General features: G+C 40.9%; 1 protein-coding gene and 1 pseudogene across 7 annotated transcripts in view; one reads left to right on the top strand and one right to left on the bottom strand.

The window, feature by feature from the left end:
* The first annotated feature begins 374 nt into the window (after positions 1 to 374).
* On the top strand, positions 375 to 2,636 carry LOC141981218 (zinc finger MYM-type protein 1-like; annotated as a pseudogene).
* Positions 2,637 to 7,278: 4,642 nt separating this feature from the next.
* Positions 7,279 to 22,089, bottom strand: part of RNF19A (ring finger protein 19A, RBR E3 ubiquitin protein ligase) — a 94,074-nt gene continuing 79,263 nt past the window's right edge. For 6 of the 7 annotated variants that reach the window (XM_074944035.1, XM_074944036.1, XM_074944037.1 and 3 more), the window contains 3 exons: positions 21,107 to 21,320; positions 18,484 to 18,627; positions 15,025 to 17,202 (listed from right to left, as the gene is read on the bottom strand). In XM_074944035.1, the coding sequence (XP_074800136.1) occupies positions 16,512 to 17,202; positions 18,484 to 18,627; positions 21,107 to 21,320 (1,049 nt within the window). In that variant the 3' untranslated portion in view covers positions 15,025 to 16,511. Of the gene's footprint in view, positions 8,911 to 15,024; positions 17,203 to 18,483; positions 18,628 to 21,106; positions 21,321 to 22,089 lie in introns of those variants that run through there. The other variant, XM_074944040.1, reaches the window with a different exon arrangement.

Below are 22,089 nucleotides of genomic sequence, written 5' to 3'. Positions count from 1 at the left end.
TGGCTTTGTAAAAATGACATGGGTGTCCAACTCTACTGTGTCTCAGTCAGGGCGGAGCACCTTGTGAGGTGTCTTCACACTAGCTCAAGGTCACAGACTCACGACTATCCTATATTAGTTATTTTAAATAATATTTCTGATGATCTGATAATTTAAACAGTTAATTATTTCTTTAAAAAACACCCTTATAAGTTATGTCATATCGAAAACAACTTTCCGGGTCACAAAAAAGAAAATGGAAAGATGAAATAGGATTAGCTGTACAAGCACAGAAGGGTTCTCTACTTAAGTTTGTATGTCATGAAAACAACAAAGTTGATCAAGATCATTAAGTAACTGCCCAAGAAAATTTTTATGCAGAGGAAGCTCAAGAAATGCAACAACACACAGAACAATCATTTGAAACAGATGCAGACACAAAACAACAAATTACAACAGTTGAAACTGTACTAGCATGGGATATAGATGACATTGGCGCATGGCTGCAGTCTTTAAACAACGAATTCGGTGCCATTATACTTGAGAGAGGCCCTGGGAGAATAAAAGGTCTTGAATATCCTAAAGACATTAGAGGTAGGAAATTCACAGAAAACAATTACTACAAAAGACTTTCTAATGGTGAAATTGTCAACAGATGGTGGCTTGTGTACTCTAAATGCAAAGATGCTGTATTTTGTTTCCCATGCAAGCTTTTCAATAGTTGCAATTTTAAGATAGCAACCATGGGTATTAATAATTGGAAAAATCTTAGTCACCTATTACCGCAACATGAAAAGGCACAACACCACAATGAAAGTATGCACAAATGGTGTGAGCTGAGTGTAAGGTTAAAAAATCAGACAACTCTTGATGCCCAAAATCAAAGATTGCTGGAGTTAGAGAAGCAGCATTGGCGGCGTGTTCTTGAACGTCTATTATCTATTGTTGAATATCTATCAACAAACAATCTTACTGTTAGAGGAAGTGTTGAGAAATTATTCCAGCCCAAAAATGGCAATTTTTTTGGGCCTTATACAACTTCTGGGAAAATTTGACACAGTGATGAGTGAACATCTCCGAAGAGTAACTGAAAATGAAATACATGACCACTATTTGGAACCAAGAATTCAAAACGAACTGATCGTGCTAATGAGTGATAAAGTGAGAGACAAAAGTGTTTCACTGGTTACTTTGGCAAAATATTTTGCCGTAATTCTAGATTGCACTCCGGACATAAGTTATCAAGAACAGATGTCGTTAGTAGTGAGATTTGTCGACATTAGTGATTCAGCACAGATTACAGTTAAGGAATCATTTATCACATTTTTAGAAGTAGAGGACACTACAGGTTTTGGACTTCTTCAAGCTCTCCTTGATGATCTAAAACGAACGGGATTGTCCATAATGAACATTAGAGGACAAGGCTATGATAATGGTGCCAATATGAGAGGATGCATTTCTGGCGTGCAAGCTAGATTGCTGGCAGAAAATCCACGAGCTTTTTTTGTTCCATGTGCATGCCACAGCCTTAATTTGATTTTGTGTGATATGGTCAAGTTTTCCGTAGAAGCGGTTTCTTTTTTTGGTTTGCTGCAACGCATATACATGCTCTTTTCAGCTTCCACTCCACGATGGCAGATATTCAAAGCACATGTCAATGGTATTACCATTAGGCCTCTATCTGAGACGCGCTGGGAAAGCAGAGTAGAAAGTGCAAAAATGTTGAGACATCAATCTGAGGAAGTTTACGAAGCACTGGTTGCTATTTTGGAAGAAGCCAGAGATTCAAAAGTTAAAAGTGAAACACAGTCATTGGCCTCTGAAATATCCAGCTTGAAGTTTCTAACATCTGTCGTAATCTGGTATGACATTCTTGCTAAAATCTCAAGTGTAGGCAAAATAATGCAGGGTCCAATGGTGCAGCTTGATTCAACACTTACCTTACTAAACAACGCACAAGACTTTTGAGTGAAATACAGAGAAAATTGATTCAAAGAAGCACAGGTTACAGCAAGGGAGCTTGCACAGGCACTTGGTATAGAACCAAAATTTCCATGTTCAAACGTGACACAAGTTTCAAGGAAAAAACAGCAAGCGGAATATGAAGGCACAGATGAGCCCATAGACGATCCAGAAAATAAATTTGAGGTTGAATTTTTTAATGTTGTGATGGATAAAGCAATATCTACCATTGATGAAAGGTCACACCATGAACAGTTTGGATTTTTGTATAACATAACTAAATTCAATGAAATAGGAAAACACGAGCAGCAAATGACAAAGTGAAAGAACCTGGAGAGCTTTCTGAAGAAGGGTGATAGTTTTGATTTAAATGGACTTGAACTGTATGAAGAATTGAGTACATTGTCATCAGTGTTGCCACATGCAAAATTGGTGATGGACATTGTACAGTTTATTCTTATCAGCAAACTTGTTGACATATATCCTAATGTGTACATTGCCACTCGTATTCTGCTGACAATTCCTGTAACAGTAGCATCAGAGAACGGAGTTTCTCAAAACTAAAGCTCATTAAAAACTATCTCCATCCCAGAATGAGTCAGGAATGCTTGACTGGTCTTGCTATTCTTGCAGTCAAACAAGACATCACTTTGTCTTTGTCATACGATGTCATTATTACTGATTTTGCAGCCAAAAAAGCCAGATTTGTTTAATTAAAAACAAATCCTTGTTTCAATACCTCTTCATAGAAATTTCCAATAAAATGTTGACAAATTTAAAAAATTTTATATTATTTGCATCATTCTGTCAATAAATACAATTTTTTCTATAGCGCTACTTCTTTAGTGCTAGTCCATCAGCCATTACAGTGTGCTTAATTAAGTTAAACTGTTTTTAATAAAGTGCATATGGCAAGTTTTCCAGTACTGTAAGTTTGTTTGTGTTGCTAAGAGCAAGTCAGTCATAGGGGCACCAGTTTAATAATCCCGCCTAGGGCACCATAAATCCTAAGGACGGCCCTGTGCATGCCGCAGGTTGCCGATCCCTGCCCTAGAGGCAGTGGAGGGAGAATGTATGAGCCTCATCAGAGGAAGATTTGCCAAGTAAGATTCCATTCCTTTACAGAGGTATCCTTTGGTAGCAAGGTGCTACTAGGTTGATTCCCACATAACAACGTCTTTGTTTATAAAGCTCTTGCTTTAAATGGGACGAACTTCCATTCCTGCCTATTATTCTACAATAAGTATTAAACTCTGCTCATTCTGCCCACGGCCCCCCGTCCCCAGTGCTGTGACTTGCTGCTCGCTATTTCCTATGAGTAAAGAATGAAGAGAGAAGCTGTGCAACAGAATGAGAAATTACTTACCTGATCATTTTCTTTCTGTTAGCAGCTTCTCTCCTCGTTCAGCCCACTCTGGTAGTCTGGTAAGTGACAAAGGCTGTAAGAAAATCAAGGACCATGATTTTGTTGCTTGAACCGCAGTTTTTAGCAGACACTGCAACTTTTTATAGCTGCCACAATTTCAACACAGCCAGCCCCTGGATGCTGCTGCTGGTAGCATGGACCAACTTCTCCATGGCTGGCTCTGTGCACTTCGGATCCCCCACAACGGGGAGAACATGTGCTAAAAAATTCTGTGCACAATATTTTAAAATTCTGCATATTTTGTCAATAAATAAATGTGGAGCCTCCAGCATGGCAATGAGGAGCACAGGCCACTGGCTGCATGGAGATGGGAGATCATCCGGGAACTTCTCCCCTCCAGGACACCTACTTGGCAGAGAAGATGAACCCACCCCTGACACAGCGCAAGGGCTGGGCCTGCCCCAGAAACATCACAGGGCCCTACCCTTCCATGCCAAGTGCACCAAAGATAGGAAGTGAGAGGGACATTCTTGCACACACTCCCAGCACTGGCCCCTAATCTAGGTTTGGGGCAGGCAGGCTCAGCCCAGCAGGATCCAAGTGTGGAGGGGCTTAATGTGGGGGGATTCAGGTGTGGGGTGAGTGGGTTCTGTGTGTGGTAATCTGGGTTTGGGTGCCTCGATTTGGATGCACAGGGGCTCATGGGGTTCCGGGTGCAGGGGGAATGGGACTGCAGGGGGTCCAGGTTAAGGTGGTTGGGGCTTAGCAGTGGGGGGCTGGTTGTGGGGGGCTGGGACTGGCTGTGGGGGAGGTCTGTGTGGATCCTAATGGCAGCAGCAAAGAATCCATTTCATGGTGAGCAAAACTCTTTTTAAGCAAAAAAAATTATATGTTGGTGTTTTGGCCCCTATTCTGTTCAAGTCAGAGTTGACATTGGCATTGAAAGTGTTGATGTTACCTGGTGTAAATGAAAGTAACACTATTTGCAATAGCATATTAAGCTTCTTCAGAAATTAAAGAAATATGCCAAAGGCAGTGAGCAAGGTTTTTATGCTTTAAGCAGTTTTTAAATGACAACCTGTACAAGGAATAGTAATTTCTTCTTTATTAGGATGTTACTGAAAGCCAAGCATTTTATATGTTACTGTAGATTGAGGTGCTTATTTCCAAGGATAAATTTGAAAACCCTTCAGTAGAGGAGAAAATCTTAATGGAGCAGGAATTGTAGCCTTTATTACACCCAATTTTTAGAGGGAACTATCCTTTTTTTTTTCCTTTCTCTATTTTCCTTTTCCTTTTCCTTGTTTTGTATGACAGGAGTTGTTTTAATCATCTCGCAATACCCATGTGATTTGTTTAAAAGAAAAAGTTAAGACATCACTGTAACTTTTGATGTAGCATAATGTGATAACCAGATGATGTTACCCAAGTCAAGATTTCCTTTTGCTCCAGCCCCATCCTGATTCAGCATTCTTGTCTGTTACTGACTGTAATCTGTCCATCAGAAATAGTTTCTCCTGGCTGTGTATTCGTCAACAGTCAGCTCCATTGCTGTAGTAACAATGGAAGTTGTTGTGTAGATAAGGTTAAGTTTTTAACACCATGACAAAGTTAAAAACGCCTGAGCCCTATCTTCACTGCAGCTTCCATCATTGTATCACCCGTGGAGAGCTGAGTCCCAACTTTCCTAATGTCCTTGTTGGCTTTATTCTTATTCTTTGTTCCTATTCTGAATTCTTGTTGTGTTTCTCTTAAGCCTTTGTGGTCTCATTCCTCCCAGGGCCACATTATCAATTTCTTTTCTACCCTCACCCAAAATGATCTCTTTCCATTCTCCTCCCCTGCTATTATCATACATGGTGGTTGTTTTCAGAGGGTGCTAAAGTGGCTCTGTGGGGAACAGTTCCACGTCCAGGGAGGGAAAAAAAGAGGTACTAGATGTTCATTGTAGCTCCCCTTCCACATAATGCTGAGCACCATGAGCCCAGGGCAATGATGGGCAAATGAGAATGGTGTTATGCATGGTAACCCACCTTAGTTTTTAGGGCAGTACCATTATTCTTAGGTTTGTCAGGATTCAATTTAAATTGATGGTGGTAAACATGGCTTTCAACTGACAAACTGAAATTGATGAGAAAAATCCATTGCTAAATGTGGTTGTGAATATAACCTCTCTCTTCTCATCCCCCAGTTTGTGACTGCAGTGATTGGGCGTTAGGTAGAGGGCAAGTGGGGCCATGACAGGGGAGCTGCAGAGGGCTCCCTGCATAGCTGCCGGGCCAGGGACACTGGATTCTTGCAGGCATAAGGTGGAGGGAAGGTGGTGGTCATGTAGGGACAGAGCAGAGACCCCCTGCCAGTCTGCCTGGAGGAAAAGCAAGGTCGTGCACAAGGTGGGACAAGTAGGGGCACAGGTCCCCCTCCCCAATTGTCGAGGGCACAGAACTCCTCCAGCCCTATGGTGGAGGAGAGAGGGAGTGAACACCACCTGGCCCCAGGCCTCTGTGGGGGTGCAATACGTGCCCCTTCAAATTAGGTTAAATATAAATTCTTGCACATGCTCCAGAGGACACATTAAAATAAAGGACAGTGGACAAAAAGACCGGCATGTATAAAATGACTCCAGCAGTACTATATGTGACATAGTTAAAGATGCTGCAGTCATTCCCCACTAATGAAGGCAAGGGAATCCTGCCTGACCTTCTAGCCTCAGCCTTGTTTACTAAGAGCTTGTTTTAAAATGATCACTTAACTAGATTCCCAAACAAAAGCCTTCATTGAGGAGTTGAGGTTTTGGGGGTCCAGGGTTTAAGATGGGATTTCCAGTTGTGGTGGCTACACGTCTAGCTTTAGTACACTAGATTGCTCAGCTCGTACACTAATGTCTGAGTTGGGTATTATTGCTCCAGTGTAGACATACCCAAAGTGTATGAGTTCCTTTAAGTTATATAATAGAAATTATGTCATTATTTGTTAAAAAAAAATTCTACTCCATTCCTTTATCCCAAACCCAAATGGCAGGATGCATGAGTCTATGGTGAATAACTTAGAAAGTTTGAAATCTGAGTCATTGTACCAGACTTGATGCCTGTATGCTAAGTGATCATTCAGATACAGTTTGTTGTCAGGAACATGACCCAACTGCAAAGGCCACGTTGTAGCAGCACTTCACTGCACTAATACAAAATTTACTGGCATCAGTGTTCATCAGTGGCATCTGACCCGCTGTGTGCCAAACAGTTACTCCTCCCTTTAAATCACTTAATACTCTTGGAGGAATTCTGTGCCAAAAAATTAAAACTTCTGCACATATTCTTTGGCAAAACAACACAACCACACCAGTTTCAATTACTTTTGATAATTTATTTCAGAAATACCTGTCAACAAGTATGCCTATAACAATAGAGACAACAAAAAAGATTCAGGAAATCTTTTTTGACAAATAGATTCTTTACTAGGCATATTAATAGAGCACTCTGAGTAATTAAATTACAACACAGAACCATATTTCCCACACTCCTCAGAAGCTGAAGTAATGGCGAAACTGAGGGAGAGGGAAGTAAATAGCTGGGAAGGAATCTGGGTGTGAATTTGGAGGGTTGTTGGATATGGATGGGAAAAGTATGGAACAGATGGGGTTTTTTTGGTGTGGGGGCAGGGAGGGATTGTTAGGGAGCTTCCCCCATGCAGACCCTGGCTGACCCCTGGCCACTCCCATTCAGTCAGGCATATTGGCCCCTGTCCCCATGTGTCCCTGCACCCCCTGGCCATTTTTTCCTCCACCCCTCCCACTCAGACACCCACCACCATGTGGCTCTGTACACCCTCCCCATGTCCCCACCCTGCCACCCCATCCCTATGTAGCTCTGTACCCCCTCCCCTATCACCAGGTGGCCCTGCGCCTCCACGCCCATTCAGCCCCTGCCCCAGTCTGTCCTCACCCACTAACCCTAATGAGCCCTTGTCTGCTCACCTTCCCCAGCACCCCATGTTGTCTGTCTCCTGACCTCGCCTGCCAGGTGCTGCGAAGAAGGCAGGCTCTTTCTCTTCCCTCACTGACCGGGAGCTGCTGCTTTGTTATATCACCGCTTGTGGATAAAAGGTGGAACTGCAGAAGTTATTCTCTGGTGGGCTAAAAGCAGAACTGCAGCAACATTTCAGCAGCAGCTTTTTTCTGCACAAAAAATTAAAAATGCAGGGCTCATTCATTATGCAGGTGCGCAGTAGTGCAGAATTCCCCTAGAAGTAACTTAAGCAGCATTTGATGTGTTTTGCTAATGAGGAGTGATTCTGGACAATCAAATGGCGCATGTAGAAACATATTTAAAACCCCTTTAAATAAATATCTGGCTGCTAAGACTTGGGGCTTACCTACAAAAGTGATATGTAGACATAACTTAGGGGTATGAAAAAAACCACACCCCGAGTGACATAGTTACATCACCAGACGTGCCAGTGTGGACAGCACTATGTTGGTGGCAGCACTTCTCCCACTACCATAGCTACCACCACTTGTGGAGGGGTTTTCTTTATGCCAACGGGAGAACGCTTGCCTGTCCGCATGGAGTGGCTACACCAGTGATCTTACAGCTGTGTCACTGTAAGCTTGCTAGTCTAGACAAGGTCACAGTGTTTCATGACTACAGCCACAACCTTAGTATGTAAATAGTGCCAAAAGTTAACCTGGTTCTAATCTAGACAAATGGGCTACGTGGCCTTTCCTTTTTTCTTAAAATAAGCAGTAACACTTAAAAAAAATCTTTTCCTCAAGGTTGGAGGGGAAGTGTTCTCCAGTGTGTGTGGAAGCCTAATGTATTAGTGAGTGTAGACTGCAAGCCATGTTTTCATAATCAAAGTTTGCAGACCTTTAGAGACAACCTTCCAGGTGTACATGCTGCTATGCTTTCCTGCTGGGTCTGCACATCCCTAGTATCACTATTGCTCTGCTGTATAAAGCAGCAGCGTGAGTTTAACAAGACTGGACAGTGTCATTACTGTGATGTGGAACACAGAAGCCATCATTTCACTTTCAGGCTTTGGACAACAGCAGCCTCACACGCAGGACTTTAATTTAGGACAGAAGTGAACTCCTCCCCTGCCCCCAAAATACAAATCTAGTTGCAGGAGGGGGTAACTGGAGACTTCCTCCAGTCCAGTAGTCATAAAGGAGGGGAGATTAAAGGCCTATGGGGCCCTTGCTTTATGTGTGTGGCGTGGCTTCTCTTGCTGTGTTCATAGAGGGCACTGGCTCCCAGCTAAGTAGGTGATCTCTCTGCTCCCCTTAAACTCATAGCACTTCAAAGAAGGAAAACTTCAGCATTAATAGCAATTTTATGTTGTAAGCACAGGCTTGTGGCAGGATTAAATAAGGCTAGGGGCCTAGCTGGCCTATCATACAATAGGACTGAAAGAGAACATGAGCCAGGAATGGTGCCATTCAGTACTTGTGCAGCTCCCAAGGCAATTCCACATTCACTGACGTTTCACAGGGTCTGATTCCACAGGCAAGGATAAGAAGTCGCAAGTGGCATTACTGCTGGTTCTGCATTTAGGCTTCTGCTTTAGCTGGTGCTTCTTCCCCTTCCCTAGCTTGATTTTATTCCCTACAGTCACAGAGAAATACAAATTATTAATCATTGATACAGCATTTTACAAGCTAGTGAGAGACATTTTCAGTAATACTAGTGTATGGTCAGCTGGGAGCACTGCTACTGCTTTTGCACAGGTGGTTCATTACAGTTTGGCACAGGAACCATACCAGGACTCAAGTCAGTCATTAATGCCCAAGAGCCTGACTCATCAGCTGGATGTGATACTGCTCTATTTGGAAGGCTGTTTAGTTTGCAAACCTCCCCTTCTCTCCTCAATGCACCCAATCCATTTGCTCCAGAAATACTTGATGAATACACTCAGTTCATTCTACATTAGTGGATTCTTCTATCTGAGTGACATTCCCTGTACTTAAAATAGGGGTAGACATTAGGTCTAGTCAGTGTCTCATAGAAAGTGCAAGCATGGTAGATGGACATGGCTGAAGTGCTACCTCCTGGCAATGATGCATGTTAAAATACCCTTACTTACACCAGACGTGGCCTAAGTGATCACCCAACATCACACATGAATGGTTCCAAGTACCCCAGATCAGAAGCAGATCCAAGAAAGGCATGATCACTCTCCACTTCTTTATGACTGCTTGAGGGGGGAGGAACCAAAACTAGCTTCTGCTTTAGCATGTTGTTACACTATGGCATTGAAAACAACTGCCCTAGACCATGGCATAGCAGAAGTGCATCACAACATACTGAGCAGAAAGAAACCTACTACACTGACACTGAAAATCAGAACCACATCTACAGTGCTGGTACCTGAATACCACAGTGAGTGGCACCCTGGAAATGCCAAAATAGCTACCCTAAATAGACGCAACGATTAACAAGGTAAGAGTGCTTTGTCGATTCAACTGTTTAATGACCTGAAAAATCAAAAAGGAATCCTACTAAAAGTAGGATCCTGGATAAATTGCTAAGGAGGAGTACAAAAGAATAGCACAAGCATGTGGGGACAAAATCAGAAAGGGAAAGGCATAAAATGAGTTACACTTGGGAAGGGACATAAAAACAGCAATAAAAAGAGGTTCCAGAAATACATTAGGAGTGAGAGAAAGACTGAGGAATGTGTAGGTTCACCACTTAGCAGGAAAGCAGAGCTAAACAACAGATGAGAGCAAGGAAGTTGAGATATTTAATACCTATTTTGCTGGTCTTCACTAAAGAAGTTAATTGTGACCAGATGCTTAACCCAATTAATATTAACGAAGAGGAAGGAACACAAGCCAGAATAGAGGAAGACCAGGTTAAAGCATATTTAGATACATCGGTTGTGTTCAAGTTGGTAAGACCTGAAAAATTTTAATCTAGGGTACTTAAGGAACTAGCTGAAGCAATCTTGGAACTTTAGAACTCATGGATAAGGGCCTGACTGGAGAAGGGCAAACATAGTACCTATCTTTAAAGAGGACTTGGGGAAATATAGACCAGTCAGCCTAACTTCGATATGTGGAAAGCTACTGAAACAACTTATTAATCAATTTGTAAGCATCTAACAGCTAATAGGGTAGTAAGTAATAGCCAGCAAGGATTTGTCAAGAGCAAATCATGCAAAACCAAATTAATTTCTTTATTTCATTGGGTTACTAGCCTATTGGCTGCAGGGAAGCAGTGGACATGATAGATCTTGATTTTAGCAAAGCTTTTGACACAGTTCACATGACATTCTGATAACCATGGAAGGTAGGACAAGAAGTCATGGGCTTTATCTGCAGCAAGGGAGATTTAAGTTAGATATTAGGGTAGTTAAGTACTGGAACAGGCTTCCAAGAGAAGTTAAGGACTTCCCATAATTGGAAGTTTTTAAGAATAACTTTAGAGAAAACTGTCAGGGATGGTCTAGGTTTACTTGGTCCTGCCTCACTGCAGGGGCCTTGACTAGATAATCTCTTAAAGTCCCTTCCAGCCCTACATTTCTATGATTCCTTCACTGGCCACAAGCCACTACTGGAATTGAGTGCTTCATGAAGACTGAAATAAATCTTGTGTATTATACATGAAACTGAACAAGGTCACACAGGATGCTTGGCACAGCCAGGAATAGAATTGAGACATTTTGAATGTTGCATTTCATCACTTCCTCAGTTATGTCATAGATCTCAAGTTTCATAGATTCTGCTGTTCTTTGCGTTTCCGTAGAAAGTCTCCATTGTATGATAAAAATACTTTGCAAACTGACCTCTAGTGGCAGCAGAAGCTAATTACAACTTTGGTAATTAAACATGGTACAATTTTAAGAAGTTTATTTCTAATTTGTTACACTGACAGTTACAAAACAAAACTAGCACAAGAGGCAGAATAGGCTTTAGGAGGAAATCTAGAAGAGGAGGTTACTTACCTGTAACTGGAGGTTCTTAGAGATGTGGGGTCCCTATATGTATTCCACTGTGGGTTACGCATGTGCACCATGCGCCCGGAGTCGGAGAATTTGAAACTAGCATGTTACTCCCCACATGTGCTCTGGTTTGCCTTGTGCTCCCGACCGAGGTGATAAAGGGCAGTGTGGACTGAACACCTCTTCAGTTCCTTCTCCATTGTGAATCAGATAAGATCCAAAAGTAGAGGGGAAGAAGGGTAGTTAGTGGTAATACTGATAGGGACCACACATCTGAAAGATGTGTTACAGGTAAGTAACCTCCTCTTCTTTGAAAGATGGTCCCTATTGTATTCCTTGGTGGGTGATTGACAACCAGTGCCTAAGTAGGAGGAGGGTGCGAGGATGGGAATGGTAGGGTTGAGTAGAGAACTACCATCTCAAATGAGGCAGCAGCAGCCACCAAGTCTTGTACCAGAGTATAGTGTCTTGCAAATGTGTGGCTAGAGCTCCATGTGGCTGCTTTACAGTTGTCTAGGAGGGGTATGTCCTGAAGTGATGCTACAGTCATGGCTTAGACTCTTGTGCAGTGTACTTGTACCACCGAAGGGAGGAGGTTCAAGATCTGATAGAGTAGAATACAGCCCAATATCCATTTGGAACTTCTCTGGGTGGAGAGGGTGTGCCATCTGACCAACTCCGCTGTAGCAACAAACAGCCTCGGAGCCTTTCTGAATGGTTTTCTGCAGGTAAAAGACCAAAGCTTGAACATCTAGGGAGTGGAGCCTATGCACTTCTGTAGACGTGTGCAGTTTCAGGAAGAATACAAGCAAATGAATGGATTAGTGAAGGTGAAATTCCCAAATCCCTTTAGGGATAAATTTGGGGTGTAGATGTGAAGAAACTTTAGCTTTGTGAAATACAGTGTATGGAGGGTCTGCCATCACTGTGCCAACACGATGGCTGTCAGAAAGGCAATCTTCATGGAGACGAGGGACATGGAGCAAGTTGCTAAGTGTTCAAAGTGGGGGCATGTCAAAACCAAAAGAATGAGATTCAAGCTTGCAACAAAAATACCATCAGGCTGGAGGCTGGGATTGAGCTGTCGATGTGGAGGGCACAGGGAAGTGGGATTTTTGAATCCTTTGCTTTTTATGCAGTTCATAGGGTCTCTGATGGTAGATGTATTGGGGCCTTCTACCACGAAGAGGTCGATTGTCTGTGGACCTTCCTCTTAGGGACAGGTGTGTATATACCCAAGGATCGAAGGGTAGCCCTAGAGTCTTTCAGGGTGTGTAGGACTCATCCGTCTTCTGATTGAAGAGATGAACATCCCCTTCGATGAATCTCTTGATAGTATTCTGAACTTCCTTGGAAAACCTTGAGGCATGGAGCCAGGAGTCTTTTTGCATAACAATGGGAGTAGCCATGGCTCAAGAGGAAGTATCAACCACATCGAATGCAGAGTGGAGTGGTCCTGGTTATTAGTTTTCCTTCCTCTATCAGAGCTTGGAAACGAGAATGATCCTGCTGTGGGAGACTGTTGGTAAATTCCTCAAACTTAGCATAGTTCAGGAAATCATTTTTAGCCAATACCACTTGATAATTAGCTCTCCTAAAGACTGGAGGATGAGAAATCCATTTCCCCCAGCAAGTCTAAGCATTTACCCTCCTTGTCCACAGGGGTTGACCCGTGATGTTGTTGCCTGGACCTTTCCGAAGCAGCCTGAACCACCAAGAAGTTGGGCATTGGGTGAGAGAATAAAAACTCTGAACCCTTAGCTGGTACCCTAAGCTGGTAACCTTACATAGTAGCGTCTTTCTTCCTCCAAATATTTCCCCCTCATTGAGTGAATCCATACTCTAGTTTAATTTATTTAGTACTCACAAGAAAGGTTATATGCTTAAAACGGCTAACTACTTCAGCTTTGCATAAATGTAGGAAAAATTTGCTACTGCAGGGTGGAACAAAATCAATGATTATAATGAAAAAATGTTTACCCGTCACAAAAAACTAGTCTTCTCAGGTGAGCATAAATTTTGCAGCTGATCTAATTAGAGGTGGTGTTAATGTTTGTGCAACATTTCAAATGTTCCAATTCAGAAACATATCCAAACGTGCATAGAACAGGTATTTTAATGGCTTAACCTTTATCTACTTGTAGGAGACACTGAAACAATTTCCAAAAATGAAAAAATTTCAGTGAGAGTCACTGGAACAAGAGTTCAAGTCATGTCTAAAGTTTCCTAAAGGTACCATACTGAATTATTTTTTACTTTAAGCATCAATAATAAAATGCTGATCGATCCTATATGTCCTTGCGATACAATTATCAACAATTCTCTGATATAGTGGACGCTACTAGGAATTCAGTTTCCTTCCAATACACAGCTAAACTCTAATTGTAAAATAGCTCAGAGAACATACCTGAATTTAAAAATATGGAATTTAACATCAGTGGTTGAGTTTCAGCAGCAATCTTAGATTGCAGTTACTTTGTTGCTACTATATGAAATGATGGATGCAACGTTAATCTTAGAATAAATGAAAGCCAATAACAGATTTACATTCTTTGTTAAATGCAACAAGAAACTCCTGCCTCAAAAAGATTGACTAAAAAGACAGCCATGTGGTTCTTGCACTTGAATTCATGACCTTGATGGAGAGATTTCATAATAGTTCTGAAAATAACATCCAAGATATGCATATTAACTTCACATTTAGATGAACATCGACAGCTTCACTTCAGTCAATTTATCATAGTTCAGTAAATCCTGATGTTCACCAAAATAAGAAGTTAATATTATTCAGTACCAATGTACTTAGTTTTAAAACTCAAACTCAAAATGAAGCAAATAAAAGCAATAATGAAAGAAACAGAAGAGGGACAATGCCAATAACATAGAACAGATATAGAAAAATAAAGTTAACCATTTTATTTAGTATAATCTACAAATATAAAAGACAATTTACTTCCAATTACTCTGGTGAGAACATCATCACTATAACGCTAACTCTTGTGATTTGTTATTATTACCAGAATCCCTTGAAGAAAATTACTGCTCACGTACAGTTTGGGAATGGGATGGACACATTTATTCCTTTTGTTAGATGACAGTTTCTCACTATATCATTGACCATACTGCGACAGACGAAGGGAAAAGACCTAATGAATGTGCTCTTCAGCCAATCAGAAACCTGGTTATCCATAAACATTGTTCAAGTTTGCTGTACTTACGATAAACTGCTTTCTGAGTGGCTCATAGGATTTTGTTTCAGGTGAAGGAAGAAGGGGAAGGGGTTTTTGTTTAATTTTCTAAGGGAAAAATGGTAAGTGATCAGCAAACTGAGTGGCTAGCTGTCAGCCCACTTGCTATATGTTGGAAAAATAGCATATGTTCCTGTCAAACAATTACGACATTTCTGTCCTCTGAGTCAACAATTTACTTTCCTGCCTACTGAAGTGGCAATGCGGGTCACTACTTTGGCAGGAGAGAAGAAGAAAAAAGCAAGGTCACCTTGCAATAGTATGAAAAAATACTTTGGGTACCAGAAACTTTCACCTCCCATTGAAGCTATACCTAGCAAAATGAATATGAACAAAGGCAATGGGAAAGGAGAGTGCACCACTCCTTGTAGAAAAGAGTCATCAATGAACCGTCACATTCTTATAAGGCCACTTGTGCACTAAACAAAGGACAACTAAAAAGTTATTATGTAGACATTTATTTCAGGTATGCAGTTTACACGCATATTATTGAGCAAAATTGAATTGCAAATATACAAATACCATAACAAGCATTATCAAATAACATAACTGGCACTAGTGTTATAAGCATATTAATGAAATTGGTGGGGATAAGTCATGGAAGAGGACTGCAGCCCATGGCATTTTTCTTTTTACCATACCAAACTTTTGGTAGCACCATAATGGCAATACTTACAAGGAACACAAGACAGAACATTGTTAACTGTTATTCTGATAGCCACAATTTTTTTTTCAGTTTAATGAATTATGCAGCAAAAATTGTAATAGTGCAGATGCTTTTGCCAACTTCAGCTTGTGTTTAGTTGTTTATCTTCCATAAGCAAAAGAAAAAAGAAAAGCCAGTCAGATTTGGAACCCATCTTTTGTACTTGTGCAAGCTCTGCACTGTGCTTTAATTCTGTGACTGAAGATGTTCATGTGTTTTGCAGACAGATGTCATGTAAAAGTTATCCACTAAGCCTGAGTGAGTCTTTGGTAGGCTAATACTTCTTTATTATTATACACATTATCTACCACAGTCATTTTATTTTCTATAAAGTTTTCCTTTATAGTCCAAGGTGGTCAAAGAGGACATTCTGGAAAACGTTACAGTAAAATCCTCAAACGACCAGGCACTTAAAACCCAGTCTATTCCAAAGGCACCAAGAATCAAAGGGGCACTGTTCTTCCACTAATGAAAGGTGACTGTATCCGCTTCTCTGCAATGTTTACAAGTCAATGGATTCTTATTTTACAGTTTTTATACAGTATATGTAGCCGTATCTGTTGCCATCTGATGCATATATAATTGAATTACCTGGACCGTTGTTCTTCATAAGGAAATGTCACCTTTGTACCACATATTAAGTTCCAATTTTCTTTATTTCAGAATTATGCAAAATGCCATAACCTTGCTCAAGGTGTACAAGTATACAAGCACTTCTGAAACAGGCTGCATCCAGCTCTGAATATGTGATTCATTCTAAATGCAAACATTTGAAATTTGTGTCCAGTTAGGAGGCAAAATGGTCAGTACAAATATTTAGTACTGACAAAGATTTATTACTGTTAAGGTCTCTGCGACCCTCTCATTTCCTCTAACTAGTGTTCACCCTAGAACAGTTTCATTAAGTTACTACTGCTGACCTAACACCCACTTATCCTAAGCCCCACATTTTGCAAGTGAACAGTATAGTACAGATTGTTCAATTTAGCAGTTAACATATTATGAATGAGCCAATTGTTTATCTGACTACACAAGTATATACTTTCAAGCAAAGTTGTGGCAACAATACAAAACATGAACATATTGTCCTGTTGTAATGCACTTGTTAAAGCCTTCATATACTTCATACAGGTCTGTAACAAGATCCACATGAAGCATTCTGCCTTACTAAACAGGCATATATAAAATGTAATTGCATCAAAACCTTGCTTCTGCTGGCCACTTGAAACTTACAGTAGTCACATGTAGTTCAACCAGCTTTCAGACATGGTTCTTTAGTGGTCAATCTATTTTTGCAGCACTTACAGGTCTAAATTTCAGTCTGAATTGCAGTGTTTAATTCCACAGCTTGCTGTGAATGGTTGTTATTTGTTTCTTTCAGTGTTTCACCAAGACCTACCCCTACGTCAGTTGAAGTTCCATTATTAACACCTTCTTCAGCAATATAACTCAGCTGTGGACCTTCAGCGCTTGGGGCCAGTGGAGCAAGCGCAGGAATTGCACTCTGATGTGGAGAGTTTTCCAAACGGTCATTTTCTACCTCAGGGAGAACACTAACTGCTGTAAAGCGAGAATGATAATCATTGGAACCATGGCTACATGAGGTTTTCATACTTTCCATATCAGAGCAACTAAACTCAGAAAAATGACTTGAGTGGGAATCTGCTACAGATGGGATACTGTCACTTAGAGAGGGAGAGTCAAATTCACTGGAGTTTGTGCTTTGTTGCTCCAACAACTGAGCATCCATATCCTCTCTGGTCTCATTTATCTTCATGCTACTCTTTTTTCTCAGTTTACCTTTACATTTTTTTCCTGCTGTTGTTTCTTTGGACCACTTGGTGGCACTAGATTTACTTTCTGGCAAGCAGGCCGATGAACAACCAGCATTACTGCGACCTGGAGCACTGCCATCATCAACACTACTGCTTCCACTATTGTGTCTGAATTTAGCTGGCTTCGATTCAATATCAACTTGCACCTCCATACTGTTGCCTTCCCTAGAACATGAAATAAATGGTCAAAGCATCCATCTTTAAGACAACTTACAAAAAGTTTCATCATCAAAGCAAAACATGCCCTTGTCTCTTTTCTATGTGCATGACATGACAAGAATGTTAAATTGCAATATTCAAGGTTTTTTCTAAACAAATCGTTTTATACATTTTAAAAGGGTTTTTTAAATCAAAATTAATTAAAAGGAAACAAAATCTGGGATCCAACTATTTACTGTGCTACCATGACAGTATTCCCATTGGGAACATATAGTCACCCAAATGTTTATCATCATTAGCCTGGCAGCAACTAGCACTTGGATATTGTATATCAGGGGTCGGCAACCTTTCAGAAGTGGTGTGCGAAGTCTTCATTTATTCACTCTAATTTAAGGTTTCGTGTGCCAGTACTACATTTTAATGTTTTTAGAAGGTCTCTCTAAGTCTATATTATGTAACTAAACTATTGTTGTATGTAAAGTAAACAAGGTTTTTAAAATGTTGAAGAAGCTTCATTTAAAATTAAATTAAAATGCTGATCTTATCAGTTTAGTGTGGTGGTTCTCAACCTGGGGTGCAAGCACACCATGGGGGTACGAGATGCCCTTTCTGGGGGTGTGAGACATGCGAGATTTTTTTTAGAAGGTACATCATCGAAAACACAAATTAAGCACAGGCACAGAAGTACAACTACTTTGTTTCATCAAACCTATGTATTTATTAACATTATACATTTTTTAACAATTACTGTAATATTTTAAGTTTTCAAGTTTTTAAGCTAATTGCAGTGTAATTTTTGATAAGGGCTGCAGAGCACTGGGCCCAGGCCAGGAGCAGAGCCCTGGGCTGGCTGCCGGTACCCCAAGCTGGCAGGAGGGCTGAGCAGGGCCGGAGGTCCAGACCCCGGCTGGTAGGGAGCCGGGCGGCTGGAACCCCAGACCAGCAGCGAGGTGAGCGGGGCCAATGGCTGGAACCCCGGCTGGCAAGGGGCTGGCGGCTGGAACCCCAGACCATCAGCAGGCTGAGCGGGGCCGGTGGCTGGGACCCTGGCTGGCAGCAGCGTGCCAGTAAAAAACAGCTTGTGTGCCGCCTTTGGCACGGGTGCCGCAGGTTGCCGATTACTGTTGTAAATTGTGGTGTGTAAGATACATATATATGCATAATCCTGAAGGTAAATCTTGTAGATGGAATCCCTTATCAAGATAAGTCATTTGGCCTAGTACCCTGGCAATATCCTTTATCAACTAGACTCATGAGTCTTCTCTGTTTTCATCATATTGTTCTTACCTGTCTAATGGGATGTAGGAATTCAGAATGGATCCTGCCATTGCTTTGGTACTGGCATTGTCACTAACTGTTCCCAAGCTAACTGTGCCAGATTCTCCACTCAGACTGTACCGTTCTTTCTGCACATCTGCTTGAACTTCCAGCCTTGGAGAGATTTAAACAAATAAAAGAAAATGTCAAAAGTTACCTTCATAATAATATTACCATAATTGAAATACCTGGGTTAAGAGTCAGTATCTCATCTTGTAAAGTTATCCACCATGTGATATCAGGAACAGTTGACAAGGGTCTCCCCAACACTGAAAGATACCTATTTACTGAAATGGTCACTTCTCTTTTGCTCCATCAGTCACAAATGCGCTCTCTTCAATTCAGGAAAATGAGACTCATCGTAAACTAAAAATGAACCGCCTACCAAAAGAAAATGTTGCAGGTCAACCAGGAAAATTGAGCATTATGAGAGACTTCCAGATTAAGGTTTCCAGATTTTGTAGACCCTTCATTTAGTAACCAAGAGATGACTACCACAATTTAAAAAGTGCAAAGACCGTTTCTGCCAGCCAAAAATCTAAGTTCAGGCCATTTAATTTCCCATGTTCCTCCTGCAATAATAGAAGATATTGCTAATCAAGGAATGCAGGACAGGGAGCTGCATTCCTTATTCTGCTTTCTGTGATAGTGATGTTACATATGAACCATCAGAGGAGAATTATAGAAACCACACCACCCAAATTCAGGTGTGAGCAAGTATGTAAAGAAAAAAATCAGTTTAAAATACCATTGAGATTTTACCTATTGTCTAGCCATACATTCTGACAATGAACTGGAAGCATAGATTTGTTATTTTTTCTTTTTAAAAAGTACTTCTCTTCCCTGTAAAGGAGAAGACAGTTGTACAAGGCAAAGTATCTCTGCTTGAAAAGTTCTCTCTCTAGAATGTATACAGTGTCAAAACAGAGGTTTCTATCCTGTCCTTACCAATTCAACATACCCTGGATATCTGAATTGTTTAAACCAAAAAATGGTACTAAAGAAACAAGGTGAGCTCCACCCTCACTGCTAGATTTTGACACTTCTCCCAAGAGATGTTCTGCCTTCTCTGGGGTGGAGAATGGAGCATGGCCAACAAAGCAGCTACATGCTTCAGATTACTCAGAAGTGATTCCTCGGGAGTTAATTAGTGGCATTTTGGGTCCGCGATGAGGTCTCCAGAGACCTTCTTGGCAAAAGAAAGGTAACTGTGATGTGAGGCCATAATGGTAGGGGCATCTGGGATCTGGTATGAAGGTGAAGCAGCCAATAATTATATAATAGCATCATGTTGTTATCAGTTAAAGAAAAGTTTTTGATTTCTTATACAGACATATAGAGATTATGTGAAGATAGAGTGGGTGCTATAATATCGTTACTGCTACATATTTGGGATGATTATATTACTAATAAATGGCAAAGTCCTGACCTTACACATTTGGAGTCTGGGAATCTTTCTAATGACTTTGGTGTGCGTAAGTATGGCCCATAATGAAAAATAATTAGATTAAAATGTTAAGAATTTGTTTTATAGCCTGGGTTACAAACAAATAGATTGCCGGAAGATAATACTGCATCTTGGATTGCTTCAGCATATGGAATTTATCCTCCTCTGTGAAGCAAACATTTCACAATCCACTTGTGATTTCAGAACCCAAGAGGATAAGCTATATAACACAGCAGTACACTATAGTTGCTATTTCCACATTCAGGCCTGTCAGAAAAATCCTCTCAGCCTCACCCTTTTATTCACACACTAAAACTAGGCTGACTTAAAACAAGGTGTTGGTGTCATTCACTCCTTACTGAAGGCCACTTCAGTTTTTCTGCCTTTTTAAAAAAGTTTTAATTCTGAAGAGTAGCTGGCACGCACGTTCAGTATCTGTGTTTATTAATGGTCTGTTAAGAAGTGATGGCTCTGACTATAGATTGTCTGCAGCATGGATATCATGCAAATCCCTCTGATTTCAGTGTGACTTTGCATACTAACATTTAACTGATTAAGTGAACAAAGTGTTAAAGAAAAATATTCTTAGTATATAAAATACTGGCAAAATAAACTGCATCACAGCACTCGTTATTTATTAGTGTATAGTACCCCATGGTGTGCTCGGTACTTCACAGGAAACAGAAGCAGTCCCTGGGCCCCAGAGCACTTACAATCTACATTTTAGGTGAGACATAATGAGGTGAGGACAAATACAACTCTGCAGTTACTCAGTTGAGGCATGTGCACATTATTCTTATTTTTAAAATTACAATTTGAAAGCTTTGAATGGATACTTAAAATACTCATCATAAAATGAGACAGATGCTGGTAAGTTTTTCATTGGGTATTTTAAATGTGGGTTAGAGTAAACAATTATAGCTAGTGGACTCACCTGTCAAGGACACAGACATATTTAGGATATTTAAAATTGTGACATCATAGATACAGGTGAATTATGGGAAAGTACAATTAACTTTACTCCATCTTATTTTAAACATGAAATGATCTGAATATCAAGAATAGTGACACCCCCCCCACACACACACTTACACTCGCCTCACATTTAAAGCTAGATACCAGAACAGCAGAAAGTGTGTGTCTTACCTGTTAAAACAGCTGACCATTGCACTTCCTGACAGACTCCCTGTTATACTAGCTCCAGCTAGTGCCATAGTGCTAGCAGTTTCACTCAGGTTGTCCCGAATGGCTCCTATTCTATCCATGTGGCTGCCACTTGCACTCAGGCTCCCAGTTAATCCTCCAACACTTCCTTCTCCTATACTAGGGTTATGACGGGCCTCTGCTACTGAAGTGGTATCTAGATAAAAATGTAACAGGCTTGAAATACAAAAGGAAATAGAAAGTTTAACTCTGTCTTAAATGTGGATAAGAAAACTGCTTCTGGAATAACACCAGAAGGAGACAAAGAAAGAATCTAGACAATGTGTGAAAACACACTCTATTCACCATGTGAAGATTACAATACGAAGTAAAACAGGCTCTCAGTTGGGACTGCTGGAGTGGCTGTGGCTGAAACCATACATTTGTTTGATAAGTTGTTGAAAGGCTTAAAAATACCTAATGCTATATAGGAATGGTAACCTGAAGCCACCTTCCATGTAGGAACTCTCCAGCAGGGAGTCTTACAGTTTGATTAAAAAACAGATTTATAAAATTCAAGAAAGCAGCAGTAGAACGATATCTGACAGGATGTTTTTCCCTATTAGGCTATGTCTACACTACAGACCTTACAGCGGCATAGCTGTACCACCACAACTGTAAGGGTATCCGTGTAGCTGCTCTTTGCTGGCATAATTAAACTACCCCCAGCGAGCAGCACTAGGTCTGTTAGCAGGAGAGCCTCTCCTGCTGACAGAGCGCTGTGCACACCAGCACTTTTGTCAGCGAAACTTATATTGGTTGGGGTGTGTTTTTTCACACCCCTGAACAACAAAAGTTTTACCAATAAAAGGGGAGTGTAGACAAAGCCTTAGAGACGAAGAGATGAAAACCAACAGCATCATCTTATCTCGCTCCTTTCAGCCTGGGGGAGGACATACCCAGAAGTCAGCACTTGATTAGAACAA

The sequence above is a fragment of the Natator depressus genome, chromosome 2, assembly GCF_965152275.1.
Source record: "Natator depressus isolate rNatDep1 chromosome 2, rNatDep2.hap1, whole genome shotgun sequence".
Classification (NCBI taxonomy): Eukaryota; Metazoa; Chordata; order Testudines; family Cheloniidae; genus Natator; species Natator depressus.
Note: the sequence above shows the minus strand (reverse complement) of the source record. Positions and strands in the feature narration are given on the sequence as shown.